This window comes from Rhineura floridana, chromosome 7 (genome assembly GCF_030035675.1).
Source record: "Rhineura floridana isolate rRhiFlo1 chromosome 7, rRhiFlo1.hap2, whole genome shotgun sequence".
Classification (NCBI taxonomy): domain Eukaryota; kingdom Metazoa; phylum Chordata; class Lepidosauria; order Squamata; family Rhineuridae; genus Rhineura; species Rhineura floridana.
The window spans coordinates 110,625,841-110,641,311 of record NC_084486.1 but is presented as its reverse complement, the minus strand read 5'-3'; the positions used below and the strand labels follow the sequence as shown (position 1 = coordinate 110,641,311).

At 41.1% G+C, this 15,471-nt stretch overlaps 1 protein-coding gene across 7 annotated transcripts in view; it reads right to left on the bottom strand.

Moving 5' to 3' along the window:
- AGFG1 (ArfGAP with FG repeats 1) overlaps positions 1 to 13,947 on the bottom strand; it is a 28,437-nt gene extending 14,490 nt beyond the window's left edge. For 3 of the 7 annotated variants that reach the window (XM_061636846.1, XM_061636847.1, XM_061636848.1), the window contains exons 1-5: positions 13,434 to 13,945; positions 10,396 to 10,489; positions 4,107 to 4,222; positions 2,398 to 2,560; positions 1,003 to 1,156 (exon numbers count right to left, since the gene is read on the bottom strand). In XM_061636846.1, coding sequence (XP_061492830.1) covers positions 1,003 to 1,156; positions 2,398 to 2,560; positions 4,107 to 4,222; positions 10,396 to 10,489; positions 13,434 to 13,600 — 694 coding nt within the window. In that variant the 5' untranslated portion in view covers positions 13,601 to 13,945. Of the gene's footprint in view, positions 1 to 1,002; positions 1,157 to 2,397; positions 2,561 to 4,106; positions 4,223 to 10,395; positions 10,490 to 12,946; positions 13,123 to 13,433 lie in introns of all 7 variants that reach the window. The other 4 variants (XM_061636851.1, XM_061636853.1, XM_061636849.1 and 1 more) reach the window with 4 other exon arrangements.
- Positions 13,948 to 15,471: the final 1,524 nt, after the last annotated feature.

Here is a 15,471-nt window from a genome sequence, read left to right as displayed (position 1 = left end):
TGAAATCCAAAGCAGCTAGGATACACTCTGTGCTTGCTTCTACTTTGCTTCCTTGATGACTGTGAAGAAAGAAGCTTCTCTTCCTCTGCAGCCAGCACAGAAGCAGAGGAAGCTGCTGGGAGAGGGACAGAGCAATCACCCAGGTAATTTCACTCCCTCTGCAGCCAGCATGGATGAAAAGCGGATGGGATTGGGCCATGCAGTAGAGACTGTGGGCTGAAACCAGATGTATCATGAGTGACATCTGGCCCAGGGTCTGGCAGCTCCCAACCCCTCTTCTGTAATGGCTGCTCACCACAGAATGCCACATCAATATCATTGCTTATAATGCCACAAATAGTACTCTTTCCCCATACATTACTATTAGCATTAACAGAACTGAACTTAAAACACTGAGATATGGTCTGGTATAATAGTTAATTATGAGAGGTGTCACGTTCCTGATTCAAATCTCGTCTCAGACTGCTCTGGGCATTATCTTTCGCCCCTCCATCTGCAATAAAAGAATACTGACCTGCCTTACAGAGTCGCTGTAAGAATTACTGAGGTAACATTTTCAAACCACTTTGAACAATTAAAAAAGTTAACTGGTAAGTAGATTATAATCTCTGATTTCAGATTCCACATAGAGTATACTCCCAGTCCAAAATTTTCAACGATAATAGATCAGAAATGTCAGATGTCTAAGAAAACAATAGGTAGTGTGCAAACAATTTCAATAAATAAGGTCCTCATATTGGCCAGCAGCTGCCAACCTGCCAGCTACTTCAGAACTGGGACTGACCAAGCAGTCTGATTTTTCACATACTAAGTTTTCTGCTTAATATATACACTGATAAAATGGCAATTTCAGTTTAACAGTTAAATTTAACCATTCTTATTGAAGCTAATTGTTCAAACCGTTTTTTTTTAAAAAAAAAATACTATACTATTTGCACGTGTAGGGGCTGGATTTAAATATTTGTTATCAGTATCAAATCCAGGAATGGAAAATACTATTACCTGTATGACTGTTGAAATGTGCAAAATTAGCAAAATTCGCTGTAGCTGTGGACTGGGGAGCAGGAGCAGCAAATATGTCTGAACCAAGGTCAGAGAGAAGATCAAACTGTTTCTTTTCTTGTGACTGTCCTTGAGATCGAATTACAACAGGAGACTGTAAACAACAAGTTATAGTTGGCTAAACAAGCATAAGGGAAGACCAATCTAGTTTTATTCCTGATGTGGAAGGATACACCACTTTTATAAGCCAAATTACTTTTCACCCAGATCTAGTCATTCTAAATCATAATGCACTACGGATCTGGGACAATAGCAGCTTTGATGAAGTCTCTGGCTCTCATTGGCTGAGCTGAGGCAACGTTGTGTGGAATATTAAAGCATTCCATGTGGAGAGGGACATCATTAGCAGCAGAATGTTTGTTACAGTCCACTTCTGTACACTGGTCAATGTACCTGAGAAAATGTTCCATATAAGCCCCAGAAATAGGAGGAGCTGTATGGGTAACCACAGGAGCTACAGAAGTGTGGGTGCTGAGATTCTACAGGCAGGCTGGCTAGTATAAGAGACACAGCAGGGAGTGGACTGTGAAGTAAGATCCTGAAGGACATATAAGTAGAGAAGACAAAGTACCGAGGGAAAGGGGAGTTGCAGAAATAAGTGCCTAATGGAAGTATGATGGGATGGGGTTGTGCCTGTGAAAAAATCTCACAGGATTTATGCTGTTGACAGTTTCTTAGTCTTATTTATTAATTTCTTAAACACTTATTTCTAAAAAATGTTTCATGGCATCTTACAGCAGATTAAATTATACAAAAATTAGAACAAGGCAATTCAAAACAGTATAGACATCACCATCATATTATAACCACCAGCAAACAAAACATCAGTGATAATCAAAAATGTATACAAGCAATCATCCCATCCCACCAAATGCCTGGAAGTAAAGGATGGTCTTGACCTGGCAAGGAAAAGATGACAAAGCCTGTACCAGGTGGACCTAGCTGAAGAAAGCATCCCACAGAAAGGGGACCACTACTGAAAAGGCCCTCTCCTTTGTCACTACCCTCTGAACCTCCCTTGGAGGGCCTCAGATGTTTACGCAAGGGTATGGACAGGTTCCTGGCAGGAGAGATGTTGGAGTCAAATGTTGGGGTCCTGAGCCATGTAACGCTTTATAGGTTAGAATAAGCACCTTGAATTGTGCTGGGGCACATACAGGCAACCAGTGCAGCCAGCCAAAACAGGTATTATATGATCCAACCTTCTGGGAGAAGAGATAGAAGGGCTGAGCATGCAACGCACTGGCTGAAGAGTCAACATGGCTAAAAGAATAGGCTGAAAAAAGCCAAGAAAACAGTGAGGGGAAGGAGGCATGTTTTTGCCACACAACTCACTTGCGTAGGCGTGCCCTTGTTTAAGTGCAATGCTGGTGCAGACTCTCCCAGGAGAGATTTAAGTGGCTTGACTTCTGGTGTACTACTTGTACTACTAGCTGAAGATCCAGATATAGATGCATGGACAGATGCCACAACTTTTGCTTGTTCTGGTGGAACATACCTAAGACAAACAGATATTACATATTTAATAGACAGTCCTAAAATCTACTGCTAGTAGAAAGATAACCCAAAGTTACTGTTCCAAGCGCTATAGGTTTGGCAGCTTACAACATAAAAGCAGCAGTCATACAAAAGCAGTTTCAACAAGCCTCCACATGGCAGTCATTACAAGAGATCCCAGAGTACATTAGTTTCATAGCAGTTATATGAAGTATTTTGCACGATTAGTTCACTTTAATTCATATCCAATTAAGCTATTACCAACAGTTAACAGACCTGGAATATATTGCAAATATTTACCAAAACTGAGTTTAATGAGTACAAGGCAATTAGTGAATGGAAGCAGAGGGTGATATCTACGTTTTAAGTACTGTACAATTTCTGCAACAGCACAGTCCTTTATGTTTATAGCAGTAGCTTGTAAGGCACACTAATTCCAAGCAGAGCAAGTAAAACATGCTGCACATTTTGAAAAGTGCTACAAAAATTGTTATTTTGTAATATACTTAACTTTAGGAAATGCATTTAATGGTACACAAAATAAATTCTGAATGCTACTGACATTTGATCCCATTTCAAGTATCCCGAAGGTCTGCATGTTCATGCAAGACTGTTTCCCACATCAATATCAGTTTCACAGAGGAACACCAAAAGCTCATTATATATATTCTGGAATACACAGTAAACAAGTACATCTCCTTCATTTCATGTATACATCCCAAATAGTGTGCTTTTATCACACCCCTCTATGGAAGCCACATTTATGTAGGAAATAATTTTGCTACATAAATAATTAGGAACATAGGAAGCTGCATGATATAGACACAGATCATTAGTCCATCTTGCTCAGTATTGTCTACACTGACTGGCAGCGGCTCCCCAGGGTTTCAGATAGGGGACACTCCCAGCACTATCTGTGGACTGAACCTTGGTCCTTCTGCAACCAAAGCAGATGTTCTGCCACCGAGCTATGGCCTCCCCCCCCCACAAAAAAAACATTGCACCACAACTTGAATCCACAGCCTTAACCTCGTTCCTGTTTCTGCCCAGTGCTTGCAAGCTGACATATTCTGTCGCATCCACTATCAACAGGCCTGCCTGACAGATATGATAGGAAGAGAAGCGATGGCCCTCTACCACAAGGATTGCTCAATTTGTCCAGCATTTGTAAGGTACTATTTAGAACTTCAATCTCAACTTCAATACTAGATCATGGATAGTTTTAAAATATGCTGCTACATGCCAAGGAATTATATTTTTTTATCCTTTGGAAGAAGTACCAACCCCCTTTCTAGCCCAAGCCCAAAGAAAGTCCATCAAAATAATGGGAAGGGAGCATCTCAAGGCCCCAATAGGGGAAAAGCCTCTAAGATAGTGCTTAAGATACGGGAATTAGAAATGAATAGTGGGAATAATTATTTTCCTGCAAAGCACCCAGACAAAATAAAGTGATATAAATGAAGCACATATATACTTAAATGATAGTTGTATTTGCAAAATTAAGAAATATTGTTTTAAACTACTAGCAAAATGATGTGTGTACTGACCATCTTTTCTTTTCATATTTTTCTTGTAGAAATTCTTTGACCTTTTGAGGATCCCTGAAGTCTGGAATTGCTGATGATCTATCATCAAATAATCCTAGCCAAATCTGTTTACAAACCTTGTGAAAGAAATACAACTCAGTGTTAGGTTAAATCCATTTACGTGATCATTTAAGAAATATAAATGGCACATTAAACAGATGGAAGCTATGATGCCACACACACTTACCTGGGAGCTAAATCCCACTGGACTCAGTGGGATTACTTCTGAGTAAATGTTTAAAGGATTGCACTCAATCATCAGATCCTGCTGTGCCATTTAGTTCCTCTACAATAGCTGTTTACCAACAAGCAGAATAAGCTTTGCGCTTAAGAATGTACTAAAGTTCATCTCAGTGAGTTGCATCAATCTTTATCTGTGCCTTGACAATATAATTGTTTAATACTACTAAAACAAATCACAGATGTTCAACAATTTTTAACCTGCATTTCAGCCCTAACAAGCACTGCCTAAGCAGTTTACAACATTTCCAAAGAAAAATCTGTCTTTACCAATGACAGCTTTAATTGAACGGTGGTTTTGTTTCAAACCTTTACATGCACTTCTGTAAAAAATGAGTTTAACCTTATTCAAGATCATAAATGAATTTTAAATCAATAATAATAAATAAATTTCTAAATTAATAAAATGATTAACTGATACATTCTAGTCCAATAGAGAATCTTTAGTATAGAAAGGTTTCCAAAGCAAAACACGCAGTTTTTCAAACTGGTTATGACTTTCTAGAACTGGAATAGCTAACCTGTTTTGGGCTGAGGGCCACAATGACCCACAGTCATCCCTCTAGGGGCCAAAGTGGGCATGACCAAAGGGGAAAAGTAGGCACAGCCTTTTTTTAAAAAAACACAAGGAAACATTAGAGCTTGGGGACAGGGAGAGACACAAAACCCTTTTGACATCACAGAATCACAGTAGGAACCATGAGAATAGTCTGCAAGAAAAGGGCTTTTAAAAAAAAATTGAGAACAATTTTTAATAAACAAATGGGGGGATTCTTTGGAAACACAAAAAGCCTTTTGGCATCATGGATCACAGCAGGGGACTCGCATGAACAGTAAAAATGTTTTATACACACACACACGTATATAGAAAAATGATAAATTTGGGGACTGCATAAAATAGTGCTATATGTAGCATTGAGAGTTAGCCATCCCTGTTCTAGAACATAGCAAGAACAGGCAAGTTCACATTTCAGATTTGCTATTAAAAAAACAGAGGGCTAATGAGTTGCTTTGTTCACTGTGATATGACAATTGTTGCATATAACTGGATAACTGCTTTCAGGAAGAAGAGTAGCTATTTCATGTCCCTTACATTACTTCCCTACTAGTTACTGCAATGAAGACGGGATTTCGAATGTAAACTCTTGTTGTCAGCTAACATTTAACAGCAATGAAGAAAATGAAAATTCCCATGGGTCATCCTGACTAATATAAACCAGGAAAATGGACACAGGCAGGCAAACACCTTCATTTAATATTCATTCTATATGGATTCTTTTCAAAAAATAAATATTAACACTTCAAATGTTAATGTTCAGAAAAGTCTCTAAAAATTATTGCATGTTAATAGAAAGTACAGATGACTATTAATTTGTATATAGGAATCTTAAAACCTAGAAAGGAGTTAACCAATTTAAAGCAATTAACTTGTTAAATCTGAGAAGCATGTCTTAATTTATAAAAGCTTTCCCATCTGCACTCCAACTATTTCCTAGAAATACATTTTCAACATGTTCTGAGATTATGCACTTATATCGTAGAAAATTATAGTTAAAGTGCCAAAAATTAAAACAATTACCTGGGCAGATATTGTTCTGTCCTTTTAGAATAGTAAACAACCTTTGCCTGGGAATATTAATATAGCATATGTTTTTAACTAGTGTGTTCTGAAGGTTTTCAGCTTTGATTAGAAGTAAAGATTATATTACACAACAGTATCTAGGCTATATTGCACCATACACTAGTGACATTTTATACTGCTGCCCTTCAGATGTTTTAGAATACAACTCCCCATCAGCACTAGCTTATGGCCATGCATCTGAAGGGTGGCAGGTTGGCAAAGGTTGTGTTATTTCTAGTTTCTACTGAGTAATTTCTACTCAGTTGATGCATAAAACTGTAAAAACCCAGCTTATTAGTTTAAGCTCTTAAAACGATTCTAACAATCCAGATGTCTAACAGCTTTAAGAACACATACACCATTGGGTGGAAAAGTGGGACACAATGTAATAAGTAAAGAAACATAAATTATGTCTTCACCTAGAAATGAATGCAGGTCCACATGCTATTGATCAGCTGGGTTTGCAGAAAGGTTTGGTGAGCTTTTTTAAAATACAGACACTCAAGCATCTTGTTTAACAGTGAAGCAAACGTTACAAAGCACCCATGCTGGTGAGCACTCTTTTAATTCACTTACTTGTAAGTATGGTCACCACGCTCAATACTTGGCCAACCCAGGACAATGTCTCACCTGAGGTATGTGAATGATGTGAGTACTGGTTTGCGCTTTCATTAAAAAAGCACAAATGTAATGTATTGAAAACAAGACTCAGCTGCATAGTGGTTCAAAAGCTATATACCAGTACTTTCTAATTTGTGGGACATAACTCATTAGGATGCATTCTAGTTAAAATGAGTAGTTAAAACACAATTACACCTTTTCATTCATCTGAAGATTGTATGGAAATGGCTTGGTAATCCAGTTAACAAGCATTTCAGCACTAGTCATATAAAGAATATATATTTAGCAGCAGTAAATTCCTATGGAACACTAGAGGTTTTTACAATCTGACTGAGCAGCAGAGCAGAACTACAATACAAGAGAAACTTGCCACAGGAAGGATTTTGAAACAGTCTTCCTGTGTAAGCAAGCAATAACTTGTATTCAGTAAATTCACTACTTCCATTTATCTTAGTCACTGATCTATAGGATAACGTATATTTCCTAGAAATGTAAGAGCTGAAAGCATTAATCTAACACAATTTTAGACATTCCATAAATAATAATTGTAATTCACTCAGGAGTTACTTGCTCGGCTGCCTTTATAAGACATTTAAGTATTCCCCCATACCTCTTTTTTTTCTTGATTGCATTCTGTTCTATTCTATTTCTATGGTAACTGCTTCACTTCTGTTTTGTAAGCATACTAGTTCTTTATGATGCAGTATCTCTTCATCTGCAACAGTTTATTTCTTTGTACACATTGTAATGGGAACAACTTTTGTGAATCCCACAAATAAATACTGAGCAAACTATAAATAAATTTATAAAAATGAAAAAGGCTGTACTTGAAACATGTCAACTATCTGTTTAAGGAATCACTCTAGATACCACAAATTATCCTTTAATATGATTTCTGCATTGTTCAACATAACTACTGAACACGTTTTACATTACATCTCTTAGAAACAAGAAAAATATATAGATCAGTCTGGCCCCAACTGGATATAAATGTCTACTTATTGCTCACCACTTTGTTCTGGTTTTTAAAAATGATCTCCCTCCTCTGTATTTTCCTTCCATTTTCTTTTCCTTCCCTTGTGTGACTTAGGAAATCTGATTGCAGTGCCTGTCTCACTTTTTTTAATTGATGTGAGATGCTTTGGGAGGCAGATATTGTCAGAAAAATGGGATAATAATACAGTAAATAAATATCCAAACATTGAGGAAGTTATGCAGTTTTGGCTCCTGCCTATGATAAACTGGTACAGGCATACCCCGCTTTAACATAAGCAATGGGACCAGAGCATGTATGTAAAGTGAAAATGTACTTAAAGTGAAGCACTACTTTTTCCCCACTTATTGATGCATGTACTGCACTGCAATAATCATATATGGGCATAACTGATGTAAATAACGCATTTATAACTAAAATAAACATAAAATAAAATAAGCTTCTTATCTAAGGTGACAGATTTATGACTTTTCTTTGTATCTGCTATTATGTACTGTATGTAATACTGTACAGTACTGTACTACAGTACCTGTACTGTAGGCAAGGGAAATGCACACCTCACACACCAATGCACACCCCACACACCAATGCACACCCCACACAAGCCAGCAGTGGCAAAAGCCGGAACTAATGATAGGCAGAGGGAGAAAAGTATTCAGTTAAAGCAGGAAAGGAAGATGGGACAATGGAGAGGTATAAAATGGGACAATGGAGAGGTATAAAATGAAGTCAGGGTGATCTAAAGAATTTTTTTATCACAAACAATTACAGTAAAGCAGATGGGACAATGGAGAGGGAGATGTATAAAATGGGACAGTAAAATGAAACCACACACACACACTGCCGCCACCGACCTAGGCTGGGGCAGGCAGAGCTCCGATCGCTCTTTACACTACTGTAAAGTACTCAAAGGTAAATTATTTACATTTAAATGATTACAGTTCTGTCTCCAAGGCTAGCAGCCGCTCTGATCGCTAGATCGCTCTGCTCAGATCGCTAAGACGACGCTTCGCAACGCACGTGGAACCCAAGTTCAGTCAGTGTCCGTTATTGCGAAGCGCTTACATTAAAGTGGGGTATGGTGGAGTATGGAGCATGCACATTGTAGCAAGGCGACGTTAAGTGAAGTGACGTTAAGCGGGGTATGCCTGTATAGAGTCATAGGTAGCCTCCACATGCATCATGGGGGAGGCAATATTTGTACATACCTGTATTGATAAAATCTTGGCACACATAGCCCAAGACATTCCTGGCTATAAGAGGAGCCTGAGAAAGATTACCACATCAAATGGTGAAGACTCAAGACATTAGGTTTATCACATGGCAGAGGGCAACAGACAGCATGCCACAATACACATGGGATGGAATGTAAGGACTATGAAAATTCTATTACCCTAATGCCACCAAAGGTTTAGGATTACAAGAACGACTGAGAAGCTTTGGGCTCATGTGCTTCTTCCTACCACTGTATGTGGCAATTAATAACTTCCAGTCCTGGTCTGTGTCACACCAGGAACAAAGCCAGGTTCTTAATTCTGCTTTGCACATAAGCAAAAACCATGATTATCTATTTGGCCAGAAACCTATGGCTTGGTGCAAATGATAATTGGAAGCTAATAACTATTTATCTATCTTCTAAACAAGAAGAATTCTGTTCCTCTGTATTCTGTCAGGAGAACTAATTAACTATAAATCCCTTCCTTGACATCACTTTAAATGGATAGCAGTAAACTCTTCCATTCTTAAGGCAAACAAAGGATTACATTCTTCAGCAAACGGATAATCTGGCCAAATAACGTAAAACAGAATTAAAGCTCCACATTTGTAAGACATTTCCTATCATTATTACTATAAAAACCTACAACTTTATTATTTTGGTGACTTATCTTATGTCATTCACAAAGCAGTTGGGATGCCCTGGCTAGTGCCTAAAAGCAGCACTCATTTCATGAGATCGGCTACTCTGAAAACATTGCATGTCAGGTCTTGAAACACAGCAATTTCTAAGTTATGTTAATAAATTTCACTAGATCATGAAGAACTCTGTTGAAGACTGTTACTAGAAGAATTAATTCCAGAACTAGTGCTTATACTTTGATAACCAGGATTTTCCATTTTTGTATTGCAAAACCATTACATTTTCTGGTGATTTCTAAGATCTCACATTCAACAAATTCTTCCTTTCCCCCTACCAACAAAATATGGCAAGTTACTATGACACTAACTTGTTGTGCAACATGAATGGAAATTAAGTGTTTTGAGGAAATACCGCTCATCTTTAGCAGTTCTTTAGCAAGTTCTACCCACACTGAAAAATGCACTGTAAGAGCTTTTTGAATTGTAAGACATTTTTATGAGAAATAAATGTAATTGGCACAAGACTGTGAGACACCAAATTATGGCTCAAAAGTTTCATATTGCTCATACTGTTTTTAAACCTTCCATATACCATCCATATACTCATCAAGTGATTAATCTGAGGACAGGAGAGGGACAACTTGTATCCCCATCAGGAAACTGGGCAGGGAAGAGGGGTTTAAACTCCTCTGACCATTCCAGTGTCAAGTCTAATTCCTCCTCCCTTTTTGCCACCACCAAAATCAGTGGGGTCTTGAGGGGGGAAGAAAAATTTGCTTGGGAGGCTTCATCAGGCCTCCAGGGCAGAGGTGAGTCATCCTAGAATTAAAGGCTGTTCTCCTTTTGATCAATAAATCACATTCATATGAGAATTTAGTCTCTTTGAATCAGTTAAGTATGCATTCTGTAATACTTACTTCATTCCCGTGTTTCTGCAGGAATTCTATTTCTTGCTGTGTGAATGTGGTCATGGAAATGGACTTCACTCTGTGAGGTGGATTTAAACCTCGCCTACAAAACAAGAAATGTGAAAATGATGGCTTTAAATTTTTCCTAATGTTACAGAGCTTTCAACTTGTTTCCTTTCCCTCTACATAAGAACATAAGAAGAGCCTGCTGGATCAGGCCAGTGGCCCATCTAGTCCAGCATCCTGTTCTCACAGTGGCCTACCAGGTGCCTGGGGGAAGCCCGCAAGCAGGACCCGAGTGCAAGAACACTCTCCCCTCCTGAGGCTTCCGGCAACTGGTTTTCAGAAGCATGCTGCCTCTGACTAGGGTGGCAGAGCACAGCCATCATGGCTAGTAGCCATTGATAGCCCTGTCCTCCATGAATTTGTCTAATCTTCTTTTAAAGCCGTCCAAGCTGGTGGCCATTACTGCATCTTGTGGGAGCAAATTCCATAGTTTAACTATGCGCTGAGTAAAGAAGTACTTCCTTTTGTCTGTCCTGAATCTTCCAACATTCAGCTTCTTTGAATGTCCACGAGTTCTAGTATTATGAGAGAGGGAGAAGAACTTTTCTCTATCCACTTTCTCAATGCCATGCATAATTTTATACACTTCTATCATGTCTCCTCTGACCCGCCTTTTCTCTAAACTAAAAAGCCCCAAATGCTGCAACCTTTCCTCGTAAGGGAGTCGCTCCATCCCCTTGATCATTCTGGTTGCCCTCTTCTGAACCTTTTCCAACTCTATAATATCCTTTCTGAGATGAGGCGACCAGAACTGTACACAGTATTCCAAATGCGGCCGCACCATAGATTTATACAATGGCATTATGATATCGGCTGTTTTATTTTCAATACCTTTCCTAATTATTGCTAGCATGGAATTTGCCTTTTTCACAGCTGCCGCACACTGGGTCGACATTTTCATCGTGCTGTCCACCACAACCCCGAGGTCTCTCTCCTGGTCGGTCACCGCCAGTTCAGACCCCATGAGCGTATATGTGAAATTAAGATTTTAAATCTACTAAAGACTTCACCTATTTAAGACCTGGCCAGTAAACGGGAAATGGGTTCCATGGAGTTCTATGGAACAAAGTAAAGTGGTTAGAATCAATGACAGTTCAGCAGGGACATCAAGTTGTGCCCTTACCTCTCCCAAGTATTTTGCACCTCCAGTGGGATCCTGACCCACAGACTGAGAATGGCTAGGTTAATTTCAACTATAAAATCTCAGCAGTGGCTATGCCACCAGTATAATGGGTGAACTGGAACCAAGAGTCTAAGACTGAGAAGCAAAAACACCTGCAGGCATTAAACAGTAAGCTTCAGTAGCATATTTAAGCTACACCTCTATATAAGGATTATAGTTTATTGCAGGAAGGATTAGTGACTCAATAGAAATAGCTTTATGGCTGAAGTTATTTCCATGTGTACTTGTTGTAAAGGATAGCTAGTAAAACTCAATTAAGAGTAAAATTGTGAGTGGTTCATAGCATAAATAACAGCCAGTCTTCTTATACTTAAATTTATGGATAACTTTCCTGATGCACATGCATATAATTATGGATTGATAGTGATAGATTCCTTAAATAAGCAAACACAGGAATCACTACAATTTTGGTCTTTCATTATCCACTGGGCTTCCCTAGACTTCCTATTTGATATCCTTTAAATCAATGTTCAATTTGGAACCTTCTAATCAAAGCACATGCTCTACCTATGACCTCCTGTTCAGGAGTACTGTACGTTCAGTTTAGTAACGAATGTGTCATAGGTGCTCAAGCTCAAACTGTCACTTGCAAGCACACCATATGCTTGAACAAAACAAATACTGCAAAAGGTTAAAAGAACCACATATCAGAGAACTGGCCAACTTCTTCAAAATAAGGAGGGCCAGCTGAGATTCTCCCAAGCCATTTGCATAGTAACTTTGATATTACTTGGGTTAGGAGAGCACACAGAAATATCCTAACTTTCTAACGTAACTAGCCCAGTGAACTAAATTCCAGGAGTTAACAAGTAATCATTAATCTGTTTCCGGCTGTAAGCCCTCAAGGCAAGCTTTTAATGTGCTCAGTAAACTCAGCTTCATGAAGTAAAGTTTTACAAACCCAGACAAAAATGTATTTGCTGTCTTAGTTACAGAGTAACAACAACTAAAAATAAAATAGCTTTTGTAGAATATCTGACAAGCTTTCCCCACCCATTTTACACACTTCCAGGAGTGATATCAGAATCAGCACTTCTCCATCTCTACCCTTTCACATGCTCTAAAAGACCTTGATTAAAATAGCAAAGTTTACACCGGTTCTTCTAAAGGCAGCTCTACTTTGCACAGCCCACTTTACCAACAAGCTCAATGAACTTCGTTTTTTTTAAAAAAAGACCCCACCGTTTCCATTACTAATACTCCTGCCACTCGAAGAAATAAAATCCACCCCCTTAAGCAGAACATAACGGATATTGGAGGATTCCGCAAGACCGAACTCATCTATCCCGCACCCCAACAGTCCCCCCTCACCTTTCTGGTACTCTCTTCAGCCTAGTCTACCCTTCCAATTCTCATCCGATCCATCTGCTCCCCACCAGCAGCGATGTCATACCAATGATTGCTGTCACTCGCCTAAGACCAAGACCAACTCATTCCTTCTCCGACCAAAGCCACGTGCTCCATTCCTCTCAAACTGCTGCCGCTCCCTGGCCAGCGTCATAGGGCAAAAGGGGGGAGGAGGTTAGGGAAATAGGCTCCCCCAACCCCATTTAATTTTCAGTTTTCCCCCAAAGGCCTCCAACCCATCACCCTAGCCGAGACCATGACCAGTTCCCATTTCGGATAAAGGGGTCTCCGCAAACCCAACTCCCAGCACCTCTATTTCTCCTCAGCTCCTTCCTCCCCTTCCACCGCCTGCCCAAAGCTCTGGTTTCTTCCCGCCAGGAGGTCTTAACCCTTTCTTTTCTTTCACACACACACCCCTCAACTTAGCTCAGCTCAACTCTCCTCAACTCACAGGATGCCGGAGCAGGAGGTACACACGAAGCTGCCCACCGTCATGTCGGTGTAGGTGGGGCCGCGCTGGTCGCAGTCGAAGCACTTGCGGTTGGGCGGGAGGCTGCTCATCTCCCTCAGCAGCTTCAGGTGCTTCTCCTCTTGCTTCCGCTTGGCGCTCGCCGCCATGGCCTCCGCAGCGGCGGGGGAAGGAGAGAGATCGGCTCCCCGACTCGGTCACACCAACGAGGGAGGGGAGGAGAAGGAAGAAAGCGCGGGGGAGGCGGGGACCGTCCCGCTTGAGGCGAGGCGCCGGGAGAACGAGACGACGAGGCTTTGGGCCCGCGCCCCTGCGCGCGCGCAGCCCAACTGACGGACAGAAGGGGAGGGGCGCGGCGGCGACGAAGCCGGGCCCGGGGCGGCTGAATGACGAGCTGAGGCGGAACCTGCGCGACACCTTTCCCAGAAGTGACAAGGAAAGGAGAGCCGGGGCTCCGCGATAAACCCGGCTGGTGTTCCGAAGGCTTCCGACAGCGCCCCCTTCTGCTTGGGAGGATTCTCCCATGAGTCCCTCCTTCCCATTCTCTTGTTGTGGGGAGTCGGTTACCTGGCGTGACCCTGCAGGCGGTTAAAAACACGCGCGCACACAAGAAAAGAGGAGACAACAAAACAGCCTAGCCAGTTATCGGGATCTGGATGGTAGGGAAAGGAGAAGAGGGGTTTTTTTTAAAAAAAAAAGGGGGAGCAGAAAGGAGAGTTAGAAAAGAGGGGGTGGAATGGTGGTGCCAGATCAGTCAACTGGTGGCCCATAGGCACCATACGACCCCTGAGGCATTTTTGTCCCCATCATCACACACAGCAATTCTACCAAATATTAATGAAACCACGGTACATAAGAGGACCCTGGTGGATCAGACCTCAGGCCTGCCTAGTCCAGCATCTGTTTCTGGTTATGCCCAACCAAAAGCCCATAGGCAGAGCATGAATGCAATAGCCCTCTTCGCTGCTATTTCCCAGCTATTGGTATTCAGAGGCATGTTGCATCCCATCCCATAGGTAGTATAAAGCCATCATGACACATAGTAAATGTCCTGCCCTCTATTTCACTTGTAAGGCACAGAAAAAATGTGCGTGTATGTTCTATGGGAGCAAATCAGTAGAACGCTCCCTAAATTCATAGGCTGCAATCCAACACAAGAGTTAATAAACATGTTGAAGTCCATCAAAATCCATGCCCTTAAGCATACTTAACTCAGTGTTGGACTGGAGGTATGTTATTTTCCAAGCAAAAGCACTGGTCAATCAGAGCACTGTCTACTCTGACTGGCAGCAGCTTTCCAGGGTTTCAATTAGACTGCACAGCATGCTGGGCTATATCTCCCTGGCGTGCTGTGCACCCTTAAGAGATTCGGAGGACTTCTGGTAAGGGGAAATTCTGGAGAAAAGAAACCTTGTGTGCAAGGAGAGCATTTTGCACAAAAAGGAGGGAACTTTGCAAAAGCATTTCCTTTGGAGCACATGGGAACTTTAGGACTTCACAAGATGGTTTAGGTGCTGCTATCAGGGTGCATTACACAGTAAGTTCAGGACAAGGGGGGCGAGGAAGGGTGATGTGTGAGAGGGGCAATGAAGCCTGCTGGTATGCAACCAGCAGAGCTGGCTTATCAGGCAACCTGAAGGGGAGGATTGGTTTTACAGGATGCCAAGAGAGGGGGTGGGTAGAAAGAGCTCATTGGCCTATGCAGGGGCCTGGCTATCAGCCCATGTAGTGCTCTTGATTGGCTTAAGTGTGTTTGCTGGTGGGATCCCATCCCCAAATAAATTTCCTAGTGGAGGAGGAGAAGGGCTCCAGGATTCATAAATGCTGCTAGGCTTTACAAACTGGGATGGTGAGAGGTCAAGGTGTTAACCCTAAGAAAAGTCTGTATTGCTGTTTCCAGCCTTGCCTTGGTTGCAATCTGAACCCAGCTAGAGCTCCTGCATCTTTGGTGCACCTAGTGTCCATGAGTCTGTGTGTTCTGCCTCTGTAGCCATGAGTTTATTTGGCTCACTTCATGAGG